Source organism: Cucurbita moschata, unplaced genomic scaffold, assembly GCF_002738365.1.
Source record: "Cucurbita moschata cultivar Rifu unplaced genomic scaffold, Cmos_1.0 Cmo_Scf00018, whole genome shotgun sequence".
Lineage (NCBI taxonomy): Eukaryota > Viridiplantae > Streptophyta > Magnoliopsida > Cucurbitales > Cucurbitaceae > Cucurbita > Cucurbita moschata.
The window spans coordinates 1,790,819-1,803,709 of NW_019268534.1; the positions used below are offsets into that span (position 1 = coordinate 1,790,819).

Consider the following 12,891-nt stretch of genomic DNA (forward strand, 5'->3'; position numbering starts at 1 on the left):
GGAGTTGGAAATGGGTATTTATATGGAATTTTGGGGGGAGTGGGACCCACTCTGTGGCACTTTTTTTTTTAATTTTTTTTTTAAATAATAATAATAATAATAATAATAAATTCTTATACTAAATTTAAATAAATAAATGTTCATTAATTGAAACTAGAAAAAAGAAAGAAAAAAAAACATCATTAATTTCCCTCATATTTTTACTAAATTTATAATTAAAAATGGTTAAAAAATTAAAAGAAATTATGTTCCACTATACTTACAAAAATGCTAGTTTTGTTTTTTTTTTAATTAGAAAATTTATTTAATTATTTGAATTTAATTTTAAAAAAAGTTACATGCCACGTAAGACTCTTGAATTTGTTATTAGAGGTTAAATTCTTATATTTTTTTTGGTAAATTTTGAAAAAAAAAACATTTATTATCATAATTTTCTAAAAAAGTACTTAAATTATTTTTTTATTTTTGGGAAAAAAATGGAAAATTCAAGGAAGGTCCTTTAAAATTTGTTTATTTGCATTTTGATCCTCAAAATTTCAATGGAGAGAAGCTTCTTTCCTTGACTCTCCATGCGTAGACGACTACAATAATTCCACCATGCAGTGGAAAAGTCACAAATGAATGCCCAATAGAATTGTGCCACGTCACCCCTACGATTCCCAATTTGTAACGTGCAAATAGTGGATGGCTCTGTTCCCACACGGTGAATAAGATATTTTTGTTCCTTTTTATTTAAATCAGAATTAAATTAAAAAATAAATTTAATTATAAATATATTTACTAATTTATAAATTTTGAAAATTAAATTCCTAAAAAACCAATTATTTAAAATTTTAATTCTATTATTTCATTTTAAATAGTTTATTTCTGCGTGCATTTAACTCTCCAAAGACTTTAAAAAATTCATTTTCTTATTAACATTCAATAATATCTGCAAACGGTGAGTTTGGATTGTAGTTTAAGCAAAACGCTGGTGAGGAACAATTTCACTTTTTCCAACCAAGTGAACAACGCCGTTTTGCTTTATCAAACCCTTTTCTCTTCTCGAATGACTCTCGCTCATTGTGACCGTTTGTGTATCTATATTGTATGATGCATTGAAAGATATTAAGCTCTCTTGGCTCAACCCTATAAAAGAGAAACCCATTGTCTAACGAGACCTTACTTATAGGCAATGACTTGATCGAGACGAAGACGAGGACATGATGAAGGGCTGACACGTTTGCCATGTAAAGCTTGAAAATAGGAGGAATCTCTTGCACGAGCTCGGTGTAGAAAAGAGCAAGGCCTAGAACTCTACGAGGATTAGCATTAGTAGGTTTATGTTGTTTTAATTGGACCCATTGTTTACGACCACTAAACAAATCATTACCTTTTAAGATTAGACTTAAACTCTTATTTTCGTCTGCAAATTATAGAAAATTAATTAATTATTTTTTTCAAGAATAATTTGACCTCTCAATAGTTTATTATTATTTATTTCTCTTTTTTTAAATTTTTTTTTTTGATATTTTAATTAATAACTAAAGAAATTAAAAGATTTATCAAACTAATATTATAAATTAAACCCTAATTTCAAATAATTACATATTTAGTCCTTAGATTCTTACCATTATATACCAGTTGGTCCCCACATTTTTAAAATAATAAAATACTATTTTTTTTATAAAAAAAAAAAAAACCAATAATATCTATTACTTTTTTTAGATAATAAAATAAGTAAATTATAGTAAAAAATAGTGATGAAGAGCAAAAATAAAATAATTACCAAATAGACCCGAAACTTTTCTAAATATTAAAATGCCTCCAACAGGTGACAAAACTGCAATAATTACAAACACAAGAACTTAACTGCAAAGTCAAAACAAAGAGAGTAAAATGAAATACAACTCTTCCATATTTACATTAATTGCAATTTTTAAAAAAATAATTTTTTCTGCAAAATAATTCCAAAGGAGAAATTGACTCTCTACCAACTCCCTGCAAAACGACAAAATGGCTTCCCTAACTATGAACAAAAATTCATGAGGATTTTAAATTATCTTTGCAAATTACACCCTCTAATTTGCAAAGTTTGCAAATTTACCCCTCTAGTTTAAAAAAATTGTTCTTTTATAATAAATATTGAAAAAAAAAATTCAACTTTGTAATATTACATATTTACCCCTTTGTAGAGAGTAATTTTGCAATTTTTTAATCTTATTTATATTTAAAGTGTATTTGTATAATAATTAAATTAATTTGAAGTGTCTAATGGGACTTCCCAATTGTTTGGGGAAAAAACAAAAGTATTTAATAAATGTGATATTAATTGGTCAAAAGGGGTTCTTTTGAAATATGTTGGGACTTGGGAATCAATATGTTTTCAATTTTCAAAATATCTCATTTATTATTATTTTTAAATGATTTTTTATAATATTTTTTCTCTATGTCATAGAACATTGAAACTAAATTGAAAAATATTGGAACTAACTCGAGTATTTTATCAGAGTAATATTGCATTATTATTAATATTATTTACAAGTAATAATTATTTTTATTTTAAAAACTCGAAGTCCAAAAAGAAAATAAAATATCGTACCATCGCCATTGTCGTTCCTGCAAGATGATGAAGACGTACTTAATGTTAAGGATGTTTAGTACTAAATTATAGTTTTGTAGGGTAAATATCTATCATATTACTATCTTTTCATATATTATTATTTATATTTATTACTATTTTCATATTCTTATTATTTATTTGATTATAGATGGAGAACTTTCATACATCATTTAGATGCGATGAATTAAGCAAACATTCTCATTGTCGTTAGCTTACAATAAAAATAAAAAATAAAAAATCGTACCAATGCCATTGTCGTTGGTCTGCAAGACGATGAAGATGTACTTAACCAAAGGGATCAAAAGTGCTCGGAAAAACATACAACGGCGACGCTCCTATATCTCCGTACACTATTCCAATGCTCTGAAAGGCCAGTTGCAGAGACACCCACCAGCCCGCAGCCGCCACGGAGGCAGTGGCGCGATGGCCACGGCGCCCGTCGAGGTTGTTTGACTCGATGTCTAATGAATCGAAACGGCGTAGTTTTGGCAATGAGCGTATTTTGGGACTGTTGTTGGGGTTGTTTATTTCTACTTCTCCAGTAATTTTTTAGAGATAGAGAGGTGGTGATGTATTAATGGAAGTGAAGGGTGTGATATCATTTATAGGGAAAAGAAAAAATATATTAGATGACATCCTTATTATTATTATTATTACTATTATTATTATTTTGAATTCATGATTTTTGGTGGATTAGTGGTTGATTATGGCTTTAGTTATATGGAGCGTATGCTATTAAATATGCGATTTTAGCTTAACGTAGTGTACATAAAACGATGATTTTATGAACGAATTTTCTTTACTATAGATATTGATCATCGAGATAATTCTGTTTCTATTTTAAAGGAAATTATATTGACCTTCAGCATTTTTTACCTACATATTTATATAAGAGGTAGTAGTCACGAGAGTCGATTAAATTTGTCAAAAATTTGGACAAAAAAGTCCCTGTCTGAAAAAGAATAAGCAAAATATTCATTATTTCCATAAGAAAATTGTCCCAACTTTAATAAGGAAATTTTTGTCACAATAAATTCTTTCTTCATCCTCCACTAACAAAAAATATTGAATTCCCTTTTCAACAAAAGAAAAAAGAAAAAAAGAAAGATGAGACAGAGAATGTGAATTCATTTATCTTAGCCATTTCTAACACAAACAAGCAATGTTGAATCAATTTCTAAACAATCAATAAATGTGCTTTTGTAGTAACCAAATTGAACAATTTGAAGAAATTGTATGCAAGGAAAACAAGAAACCATCTTTTTAGACCCTTTTGATTGCCATTATTTCCTCTTTGATTTCGTAAACATAGAGAAAAGCCAGCAAAAGCTTCTAAGTTTTGCATAATAACTAGCTTTGCCTCTTTTCTAGTTTTGGCTGATTGAACTTTATTTCTTCTGTGGTAGGTGGAAATGTATGGTTTGTTTGGGAAGGAACGATCCTCAAAATCTAAACTCTATTTATTTAGGCATATTCATTAATATTCTAATCATCTCAAAATCCCAACAAACCATACAAATATAAACTGTATTTATTTAGGCATAATCACTAATATTCATAGTTTTTTCCTAAACCATCAAATGCAACATATTACACGTATTATAACTATATAGGGAGGAACGTTTTAATTACGCAATCAAAAAATATCTTGAATCATTCAAAATCAATTAAATTTTTTATTTTACATCTTGAATGTGGTTTTAATCCTTTCAAAATGGCTCTTAAACATGCCTTCAGACTTCAAATATTTGAAAACGAAAGCACTTTTAGGCTAAATTTGGTGCATGAACTTTGGTAAAGTGGGGATTGCAAACTAACAAAATAGCAGGCTGATATCAAGGGATTGCACAAACAAAGCACATCTGAGAAAAAGAGAACACAATAAGATGATACCATGGTTGACATTGTCCTAAGATTTGGTATGATTTCTGACCTTATCTAATATGGGAGTCTCAAGAATTTCCCTTGCCGAAGGACGTCGTGTCGGTTCGGGATCCAACATAGCCTGTTAGAGTTATAAATCAATCACTCAATCAAAGAAACAAGTAGCTAAGAAATGGGAAGGTCCTGAACATCTCTAATAAAGTTTCAAGATAATGAAGTAAATAGTGAACATTTCCTCATCGTCATACAAAGGCAATCAAGAATCCATGCTTTTATCAGATGTAAGATTCTTCTATAATTTCTCTTCCAAATGGGATATGGGATATCAAATAGTTCTTCTCTGTATTAAGTTGGACTTCATTCACTCAAAGGCTATTTGAGAATTTATTTTATTAAGTTTACCGCTCAAAGACTTGAAGAGAAACAGAATAATACATCTTATGCATCTTTGTTTGATGAATTATGCTGGACTGATAAAATCAGGCTTCTCAAACAATATAAGCAATCTGATCAAACTACACAAATGTAGAACAGACAGCTAAAAGACCATCTAAAATTAGTTCATTTTGATAAGATATGCCTGCTTTATTTATCTAATGATTCCATCTTTCAAAAATAACCCCAACAGAGCATTAAATATTCAGACGGTTCAAACAAACAAACAAAATCAAATATTCCTTTTGGTAAACATAGATTGTTATTTGCAGAACGAGGAATCTGACAAAACAAGAAAACATTTGTTCATCTAAATACATGCATCATAGGTTAACAGGATTTGGAGATATCTTCTTAAGAAAAAAAAATAACTGCAGCTTCCTTTTATCTTTTGGAAGGTAGGAATGCAACTTCGTTCAATTTTATTTTGGTGGCAGAAGTCTTGACCTTCTTACAATGATAGACGTTTTTAATGGAAAGCAAAATTTGTGGGAAGAAATGCAAACATTGATAAATACGGTGACCAGATTCCACGACAAGGTTCATCATCCTAGGAGGGTGAGTCGAGGCCTATCAGGCCAAAAGGCAAAGTCGGTAGATATGAAGAGAGCAAAATATAACAAACGAATCCCATTGAAAAGAGAAATTCGATTACACCCTAGCCTGGGGCCCATTCCTAAAGCCATGAGAATTGGCCAAAAAAATGTGATTCTAGACTATAGCGAGGAGTAAGGAAAGGGCTTCCAAGTCAACAAGGCCCTTCTTACATGGGCTTGGACTTACTTTGATGATGGTTCAGCATATCCTGAGAGAGGTCTTCGAAAGTATAGAAGGCAACAACTAAATCTAATAATCCAGCATCAAATAGGAAGAAGATTTAGAAAGACTTTCTCCATGAGTTCGAAGGAAAGAGCAAAATTTGACTCCGACATCTGATTTTTCAGTTCAATTAATCAGTACCTTGATTAAGTTTTGAAATTGCAATGAATGACCAGGAAGGAGTGGCAATTTTGAAATTGCAATGAATGACCATATCATATCTTTCACTCATAATTTCTTGAGGCATATAGTGTGCATCACCCTCCTCAATCGGTAGGCATTTTTCAGAAAGGTAGCACACCCAAAATCAAGTTTATAAACACCATTTTTTACAATATATACTGTCAGGTTTCACATCTAAATGAGCTAATCTTTTCTCGTGCACAAATAGTAATGCCTTTGCAATTTGTTTGTAGTTTCATTTTCAGCAGCAAAGCCGTGAAGTTTCAGAAGTTCCCAGTTCTAGAACTTGAAAATTGGAAAGGAAAAAGCTCATGTATTAAATATAAAGGCAACATGAGGATTGGAATGGATAAAGATAAAACATTAACACATAATTTACAACAAAATTCTGGATCATTATTTTTCAGAAGTGGCATTTCCTGTTGAAAGCAACGAATTGAATGAAGTGCAGAAATAACTAATTTACTCTTCCAGGCAACAAATAAAAATTAAGCCTACTTAAATGCGTTAACAAAAGCAATATTTTTGGCAATGAAGTTTTACAAAAAGAAAATGCAATGTTTAAAAATTCAAGATGGAACTAAAACTCACCTGATACAGAGGCTCTCAGTGCATTTACCTCAGAGAATGGGTGAGAATACCTGCCAATGGATAAACTATAATCACAGAGCTCCATTTGAATGTAGAGTTGCTCGTTTTCAAACCATGAAGAGCAGTATCCATGTCTAGATATCTAGAACTCCATTTAAACACCAAAAATGATATGGTCAATTACAGTGCAGCCTACAATCTCACCAGATATCATTTTCCTCCATGCATACCAATCTCAATACTAACGAGCAAATTAATTTCTGGAAGTATTCTATTACTAGCAAATCATGCTACATTATTCAGGCTATTCAAGTTCCTGTCACAGGAGATGACTACCGTTTCTCAACTAATGAAAAAATTAAGCCATGGTAATATAACAACAAATAATCAACTACTCTCTACATCCATCAACAGAAGCTAAAATTAACTAATTCGTTAGCTAAAGTGATAGAAAACTCAGTAAAAATAAAGGTAATCGCTAAAAAGAATTCAATGATTAGAAAACACAGGCTATACTACTTCGAACAGGAAATAACGTCCATCTCATAACACGTCGAGAAAGATTACAGAAAACAATCAAATACTCTCCCTGATTCATCAACAGCAGATCAAACGAACTCATAAATGGTAAAGAGGAAGAAAAAATCGATACCGAACTCACAGATGGAATCTCTATCCTCAGAGTTAGGAGATGATGAGGGGAGAGCTTTGGAAGCGTTGATTCCCGCCGGTTCTTCAGATTAAGCTAGTCCTGGAAGCAAGCAGCGGTAGAAGAGGGTTGTGCCCAATAAGAGTTAAATGTAATATATATATTTTTGGCGTCGTTTGTAAAATAATTCATATTGCGCGGGGAGAGTAGTGATTGTGTGTAGCCGAGACTATGGCGAATTCGTTGGGAATGGGAATAGACCCCACTGATTGGATGGTGATACTTCAGATCTACGGTTTGGATTGGTCGATATCGGATGGGCTTGATTTACGTGGCTCAAGCTTGAGGATGGATGATAATTAATTTGGATTAGTTAGCTAAAGAAGAAAAGAAGTTAATTTTCAATACTTATAACTAATTATTTATTGATTATTGATAATTAATTAATTATTTATCGAAATATATCATAATTTTAAGCCTAATTAATTAACTTAAAAGTTAAAATTATAATTAATAATAATGAACTACAATTTTTTTGAATTATTTTTTTACCGTAATTGTATATTATTTAAAATAATTTATAAGATTTCATAATTATATTTATTGGAGTTAATTTTTGAAATATAAATTTATTGAGAACCATGGCAAAATAAATTAAAAAATCTAAAAATTTAAAGTAAATTAGTATTTTAACTTAATAAAAATAAATAATTGAATAATGTAATTAAATATATGAAATTTTAATATGTATGTTAAACAAAATTTTCTAACTAATAGCAATAATAGATTCATGAATATAGAAATTAAAAAATTAATATATCTATTAAATATAAATTAATTTTTGTTTAAATTGTTAAATAATAAATTAACACAAACTATTAAACTTTAAATTTAATTAAATTAGAGGGAAATTTTTCCAAATTAGTTTTCCAAAATTACCCCTCTATTGTTAGTCCTAAATCCCAAGCCGACAGGATGACTTTCTAACTCGCTTCGCTGGAGAACAAAGCTAATTACGTCATTTAAAGCTACGTGTCGCTCACTCGCCGAATAGGGGCGGAATCAGCAGGTGTCTGAAAAGACGAAAGTACCCCCAAGCACCCTCTAGAGCTACTTTACGATTTGAAGTCAAATTCGTAACTTCACACAATCCCCAATCCTTCGAAGCTCGAATTTGTTCTGCGTTTTCTTCTAAATCATGTCTTAAGATTCCTCCATCTTCGTTTTCATCTGAACCTCAGTTTCTCTGATTTTCCGTTCCTCCGTCTCTAATGGAGACCCTCTCAGCCTTCCCGTCGCCTCCATGGCCGAATCCCGAACCCAACCCTCCGCCGGCCGTCGCTGAATCCGAACGCTTCGATTCCGATTCAGTTTCATCGGAGCCGCCTCAGTTGCTGCCCCAGTTGCCGCAGACGGTGGAGACGACCGTTTCGTCCACGGCGGTTGAACCGGCTGCTTCGCAGCCTTCTCTGCTACATCTCTCCTTCAATCAGGACCATGGCTGCTTCGCTGCGGGGACTGACCGGGGGTTTCGGATCTACAATTGCGATCCATTCCGTGAGATTTTCCGGAGGGATTTTGACCGTGGGGGTGGTATTGGCGTCGTTGAGATGCTTTTTCGGTGTAATATTTTGGCTCTTGTTGGTGGTGGGCCTGACCCTCAGTATCCATGTAATAAGGTCATGATTTGGGATGACCATCAGAGCCGGTGTATTGGTGAGCTTTCGTTTAGGTCTGCTGTTCGCGGTGTTCGTCTACAGAGAGACCGGATTATTGTTATTTTGGAGCAGAAGGTTTTTGTGTACAATTTTGCGGACTTGAAGTTGCTGCATCAGATCGAAACGATTGCAAACCCTAAGGGTCTTTGTGCTGTTTCCCAGTTGAGTACTTCGCTTGTGCTTGTCTGCCCCGGACTGCAGAAGGGGCAGGTTAGGGTTGAGCATTATGCCTCTCGACGGACAAAGTTTATTATGGCTCACGACTCGAGGATTGCTTGCTTCGCGCTTACGACCAACGGGCAGTTACTTGCTACAGCGAGCACCAAGGGAACTTTGGTTCGGATATTCAACACAGTTGATGGAAATTTGCTTCAAGAGGTGCGTTAATGTTCTTGAAAACGAAGTTTTTCTTCTGGGATTGTTCTGAATTGTTAGAATTTCAGTGTAATGAGGATGTTGAACTCTAGTTTTGTTGTTGAAAACGAAGCTGTAATCTTGTTCGTTAGTCGTTTATGAAGTACTTAACATGACAACGAATTTACTTTGTATTATCTGGATGTGATGCATAGGTAAGGAGAGGTGCAGATAGAGCAGAGATATACAGTTTGGCTTTCTCATCGACTGCCCAATGGCTGGCAGTGTCCAGTGACAAGGGTACTGTCCATGTATTCAGCCTTAAAGTCAATTCTGGATCTCTTGGGAATGATATGTCTCATCAAAACGATTCCTCTCTTTCTGTGGCACCATCTGGCTCCTCCTTTTCCTTCATCAAAGGTAATACAAACATTTTTAATCGCTTCGAATTGCTTTTTAATCGCTTAGTATAACAGCTGGGGAAATTTACTTGCACCCTCTAAAAGAGAACGCTTAAGACTAGAAGATAACAGAATTAAGTGTTGGGCTGACACTGTCCGCCACATTTTTCTTTCAATGATTGCTAGAAGAATAAGAACAGCCAGCAATACCCCATGAAAGCAAAGAGATTGGAGATTAGCCTTATTATGTTGTAACCTATTAATGGCAAGTAACGTCCAATGTCCTTTTTAAACCTCTGGATATAATGATCTCTCCTCTCTTGCACCTGTAGGTGTCTTGCCAAAATATTTCAAGTCAGAGTGGTCTGTGGCTCAGTTTCGCTTGCATGAAGGCTCTCAGTATGTTGTTGCTTTTGGTCATCAGAAGAATACAGTCGTAATCCTTGGAATGGATGGAAGGTAATAGGTCTTTGTAGCCCTTTTCTCATTATTTCTCGTGCACTTGACGATTATTATGCGATTATTATGCAGAATAGAAAGTAAGATGGGGGTTGCTTGGGTAACCTAACTAGAAATTCGATGTTATCATATAAAAATATAGTTAATGTGAACGTTTTTTGTTTTCATAGACGCAAATAGACAATTCCTTTTCTGCTTTAACTCGAACCGTTGGTTATTTGCTTCATTATATTTTCAGCATTACCCTAAATTGTGAAAGCTTCCATTCAATCTGGTATTCTTAGCGACTCCCCTTCAGATCTTCTTTTCTTCCACTGCCCAAACTTACAGAATCCATTTTCTTTTACACCATGCATTTCTATGTTCTGTTTGGTTGTTTGTTTAACTGCCGCTTTGAATATTTAGAATCTTGATGTGCCATTTTTAATTGTATGCAGCTTCTACCGATGCCAATTTGATTCAGTGAACGGAGGTGAGATGACACAGCTTGAATATCACAACTTTCTAATGCCAGAGGAAGCCTTCTAGCCCAATATTCTCTTTACTTCGGCTATGTCGTATGTATGCATTTTCCTGCTTCCTCCTAAGCATGTTGTAAATAGATCGATGCACATGTATAGATTGGCCTGTGTCTGTCTTAGGGGAAAGGGAAGAAAAGAAAAAAAATGCTACTATTGCCACTAATGTTCATATTTAATTTTACTTGTCTTATTTGCAATACATAAAAAAAGGGGGGGGGGGGATGGAGAGATGAAAACATGGCTCGTGAGATTTCTTGAGATAACTTTGTTGTAATATAATGAGGATTTGAATGACAACGTAATGTACCATTCAGTGTCTTTGAGGTACAAAGACATGTCAACAAGTTGGGTAAGACAAGGCTTGCAATTGAATATCATAGCAGTTTTTGATATACCTTTCTAGGCCTTTTGGCTAAGATCAAGTGCAGGATATGTTTTTATCATAGCAGTTGCTCGGAATAGGCATTGGTTCGTATACACCGTGTTTTTGGAGAACAGTAGGTAGATTTGATTTCTGGGCTGTAAGTTATAGCAGAACTCGACCCGGATAATTGGTCGAAACCTTTACTAACCAATCTAGCCATGTGTGTTTTGAATGGTGCCATTTAGGATAAGTTTCCATCCTTGTAGAGTTGTCAAAGGTCTATACATATGTCCAGGTATTGCCATTGTTTGCTTCCCTACTGGAATGTTATGAATGTTTGCATTTGGCTGTGTTCTGTCAGCTTCCATGTTAGAATATGAGGAGGTTTTTGCAATAGAAAATGGATCAAGAAACACATGCCTTTGATGGTGGCATAGAGAAAAGGCTATAGTTTGGTCATTTGGATTCTACACGCACGCAAATCAAATCATGTTGAAAGGTCACGTGTTTGTTTGTGGAGGTACGTAGTTTTTACTTTTAGAAGCAAAAAAATAAGTAACATATTCATGTCGTAGGAGAATGTTTGGACACATAGATGCCAAAATTAAATTTTTTTTAATTTTTTTTATCTTATTTGAATATTAGACGGGATTGAGAGATTTTAATTTTGTACAAATCAATTTTGTTTTTGTTTTTTTTTTTTTTTTTTTGGAAGAATCTAATGGAAGAGGATTAAAATAAATAATAAAAAAAACATTTGAAAATAATTAATTGAAATTTTCTCCATGTGTGGATTATTGGTGTTTCAATAAAAACAAAAATAATCATTAAAAAAAACATTAGTACGATCCTTGGAAAAGGCCAACCGAGTTTTTTTTTTCCTCTTTTTTCTTTTATCCAATAGGGTTGTTTTTAAAATATTTTAGTAAATAATCTTTATTTTTAATATTAAATGAGAGATTTCTAACTTAAAATATAAATTGATAATTCAATTTTATGAAATTTAAAATTTTAGTAGACATCAGAATTATATCATTTGAAAATTAAAAATTAAAAACTTAAATATTTATTAGACATTTTTTTAATTTATTTATTTTTTAAGTTCAACGTGGGTGGGTGGTAGGTGGAAACGGAACTACAAATAAAAATAAAAAATAATAATTGGAAAGAATCTAAACGTTGGTTGAAGATTTCTATATAGTTATTCTAACCTTGGGAGTAGGTTAATTTGATCAACCTTCATCTATTAGATCCATTAAGTTAATTTAATAATAACTTAATTCCACAAATTGTCGGTTTCATTTGAAGTTTAAGCAAGACAGGACCGAAAACTTCATCTATTTCTATTTTCGACACTTTTTTCAATTTTTATCTTCGTAAAATTTACCATTTATTTTCATGAGAGGTTCATTTAATCTCGTGGAAATTTCATACATATAACTATATTGTAATATTAAAATTTATGTTGTAATATTAAAATTTGAGTTAGCGACTGTTACATTATATTTTTTAAAATATATTAAAATATTTTACGCTTTTTAACCGAAATTATCCCTTAAACAAATATTTTAAAATATGTATATTAAAAATAAATAAAAAATCTTTAAAAAAAAAAAATAAATAAATGGTAGAGTAAAAAAGAAAGAAAAAAAAAAGTGTTTGCAGCCTTGGAAAAAGTAAGAGCAATAAAATTTAAATGTTGTGAAAAAAAAAAGCACGTGCTAAATAAAATAGGGAAAGGGCGCATTCATGATATTTCATTATTCGCAGCACAAAAGAAAATAATTCAACGTCATAATTGTTAAATTTAAAAACTTCCCACTTTATTTTTTTAAATGTTGTTATTATTTTCAATTTTATAATATCAGTTTTTAATATTTCATAAATCTTTCAATAATTAATAAGAAATAT

At 32.3% G+C, this 12,891-nt stretch overlaps 1 protein-coding gene and 1 long non-coding RNA gene across 2 annotated transcripts; one reads left to right on the forward strand and one right to left on the reverse strand.

Annotated features, from left to right (window-relative positions):
* Positions 1 to 4,416: 4,416 nt before the first annotated feature.
* On the reverse strand, positions 4,417 to 6,656 carry LOC111455915. Its single transcript, XR_002712650.1, has 2 exons — positions 6,515 to 6,656; positions 4,417 to 4,607 (listed from the first exon to the last, which is right to left on the reverse strand). It is a non-coding gene; the product is annotated as an uncharacterized LOC111455915 (long non-coding RNA).
* Positions 6,657 to 8,328: 1,672 nt separating this feature from the next.
* On the forward strand, positions 8,329 to 11,008 carry LOC111456412 (autophagy-related protein 18a-like). The gene is made up of 4 exons (XM_023098260.1): positions 8,329 to 9,259; positions 9,451 to 9,655; positions 9,969 to 10,095; positions 10,533 to 11,008. Exons 1-4 carry the CDS (start codon positions 8,435 to 8,437, stop codon positions 10,621 to 10,623), a joined length of 1,248 nt encoding a protein of 415 aa, XP_022954028.1. The 5' UTR covers positions 8,329 to 8,434; the 3' UTR covers positions 10,624 to 11,008.
* Positions 11,009 to 12,891: the final 1,883 nt, after the last annotated feature.

Coding starts and splice junctions, on each gene's coding strand:
- LOC111456412 (XM_023098260.1), top strand. CDS start 8,435: ATGGAGACCCTCTCAGCCTTCCCGTCGCCTCCATGGCCGAATCCCGAA. Junction 9,260..9,450: donor ATGGAAATTTGCTTCAAGAG/GTGCGTTAATGT, acceptor TGTGATGCATAG/GTAAGGAGAGGTGCAGATAG. Junction 9,656..9,968: donor CTCCTTTTCCTTCATCAAAG/GTAATACAAACA, acceptor TTGCACCTGTAG/GTGTCTTGCCAAAATATTTC.